General features: G+C 40.2%; 1 protein-coding gene across 1 annotated transcript in view; it reads right to left on the bottom strand.

The window, feature by feature from the left end:
• LOC110305995 (protein Wfdc21) overlaps nucleotides 1-2424 on the bottom strand; it is a 6619-nt gene that overhangs the window by 1980 nt on the left and 2215 nt on the right. Inside the window, exon 2 of the mRNA XM_021178185.1 lies at nucleotides 1702-1802. Within this exon, the coding sequence (XP_021033844.1) occupies nucleotides 1708-1802 (95 nt within the window). The 3' untranslated portion in view covers nucleotides 1702-1707. The remainder of the gene's footprint in view (nucleotides 1-1701; nucleotides 1803-2424) is intronic.

The following is a 2424-nucleotide window of genomic DNA, read 5'->3' as shown; positions in this document are numbered from 1 at the left end:
GTTTCTCTGTGTAGCCCTGGCTGTCCTGGCACTCACTTTGTAGACCAGGCTGGCCTCGAACTCAGAAATCCGCCTGCCTCTGCCTCCCGAGTGCTGGGACTAAAGGCGTGCGCCACCACGCCCGGCTTCCAGTCAATATTTTATCTTCTGTCCTAGCATCCATAATAAACCATTAGTTCCCTTTTTATGACCTTTGGTTAATGGTTTTACAACCTTTTGGAATGTGCTTTGAGTAGTAGAAAGTCTGGTTACCATCTAGAAGCAATTCATTGGTGACACAGTGGAGACTGACAAAGTTCTCATTGCAGTTTTAACTATCAGAAAAGTATCTCATAGCAGTCCCACTATAAAAGAGTTTAGTAAATAATTTTAGTAATTCTTATAGGTTCATCATAAAGAATTAAGTCATCTATTTGTCTATATAGCATCGCTACAAGGCAGTACATCTTTGTAGATCTGCAGAGATCTGCTCAAAAGGATGGGCTAATACCCAGGGATTGTTATATATATTTAATAATAGCAGGAAAAACATAATAGCAGGAATATTTCCTAAAATGATTTTCTCCTGGGCCAATCAAATCCTATCGGAGCAAATCTGTCATGGGATATTATAATCCGAGGCAGACCATTCCAGGAAGATCACCTGCTAGCTATTAGCTTGTCCTGTGATGGCTCCTGACACTTTGGGTTTTGTTTTTAATTTAAAATGTGGTTTCAGGTGTGTATGTTTCGATATGTGTGTGTATGTGCAGTCATGTGCCTTCCATAGCACACATGTAGAGGAGAGAGGACAGCTTTTGAGAGCCAGTTCTACCACATGGGTCCTAAGGATCAAACTCAGATCACCAGTCTTGGCAGCAGGAACTTTTACCCACTGATCAATCTCGTTGGCTCAGACAGCTTGGTGTTTAGAGTATAAACTAAATCTGCTAATACAATTTTAATCATAGTAATACAACTTAATCATGGTAGCTTTTTATTCTTTTTAAAAAATTAGTGGGTACTGAAAATCAAATAGGGAAACATGCAATAATATGAATCCCATCAAATATTTTTACAGAAAAAAGTATCTGCTTAGGTTAATATGGGCCAACATGAGAGTACTCTTTGATTATACATGCTGGGATATATCCCAAAGGAATTAGTAAGGGTGTGCACATTTCAATATTCAAAATACAGTCATGTTAATTATAAAATAAATATTTTAAGCTTGCATTTCTAGTGATTGCTGGTAGAAGAGCATACATTGTATATGCTACAGATAAAGCAAAGATGGAGCTGAAGATAAGTACTGAGATCAAAATTGTCCACTAAGTCTTTTCAAATGAAATAGTTAAGAAATCAAATAGGCACAAGATTTTCATTTTAATATATATTATATATTTGTACATAGTTAAATATATGCCACAGTCATAAACAGACATCATTTGGGGTGATTTTTATCTTCTTGCTCAAATATAGTTTGATTTTTCTCCTGGGTAGACTGGTTTGGAAAATTATTCTAAAGGTTTGGAAAGCACCATCCTCTGGTAGGTGCTTCTTCATGAAGAAAAAAGGAGAAGGTATAGGGAAACACATAGGTTTCATTTTACCAAACTTCTAGAAAGTCCCATGGAAGTCAAATGTACAGCCTGCCTGGTCTGGGGAAGATTTGGAGGAACAGTAATGAACAGATTGTTTTTTTGTTTTTGTTATTTTTACCTGTTTTTAGTTTGTAGTACAGATGTGACTGCATCCAATACTGACACATTGTTCCTCTGGCCCACAGTCCCAGTCACCACTGCAGAGCTCAGCACAGGTGCCTATGTCAGAAAAGATCAGTTGAAATCAGGCATGGTGGAATAAACCTTTCATCCCGGACTCCTAGGCTAAGGCAGGCAGATCATCAGCTCAAGGCCAAGATGGATTACTTGATGAGTTTATCCTCTCAAGGACAGACAAATAGACTAGTGAAAACCTCCGTGCTTTAGATTCGAGTGCTGAGGATGACAGTCCTCCATTAAGGAGTACATTTCACCAGTTCCTTTTAACCGAAGTCGTAATACCATTTGTAAAGTGTTACTGTCTATTTCTGTTAAAACAAGGCGCACAAATAATCTCATTAAAGAAAGCCTGCTTTAGAGACCTGGGTAGAGGGATTGCATCTGGGGAAAGAAAGGAGGAAGGTTGCTTAAATGAAATCATCCCCCCCCCCCCCGTGACAGTACATGGAGCAGAGAAGGGCATACCCAGACTTGCTGGTTACCTTACAGTCCCTCTGTGCGGTTAGTCTCCCTAGCTCTGTTTTATAGCCCTAAGTGTTTCTGGTGCTGTTGTTGCTTTGCGGTGAGAAAGCTGAAGACCGAGCCGGGCGTGGTGGCGCACGCCTTTAATCCCAGCACTCGGGAGGCAGAGGCAGGCGGATTTCTGAGTTCGAGGCCAGCC

The sequence above is a fragment of the Mus caroli genome, chromosome 11 (assembly GCF_900094665.2).
Source record: "Mus caroli chromosome 11, CAROLI_EIJ_v1.1, whole genome shotgun sequence".
Lineage (NCBI taxonomy): Eukaryota > Metazoa > Chordata > Mammalia > Rodentia > Muridae > Mus > Mus caroli.
Note: the sequence above shows the minus strand (reverse complement) of the source record. Positions and strands in the feature narration are given on the sequence as shown.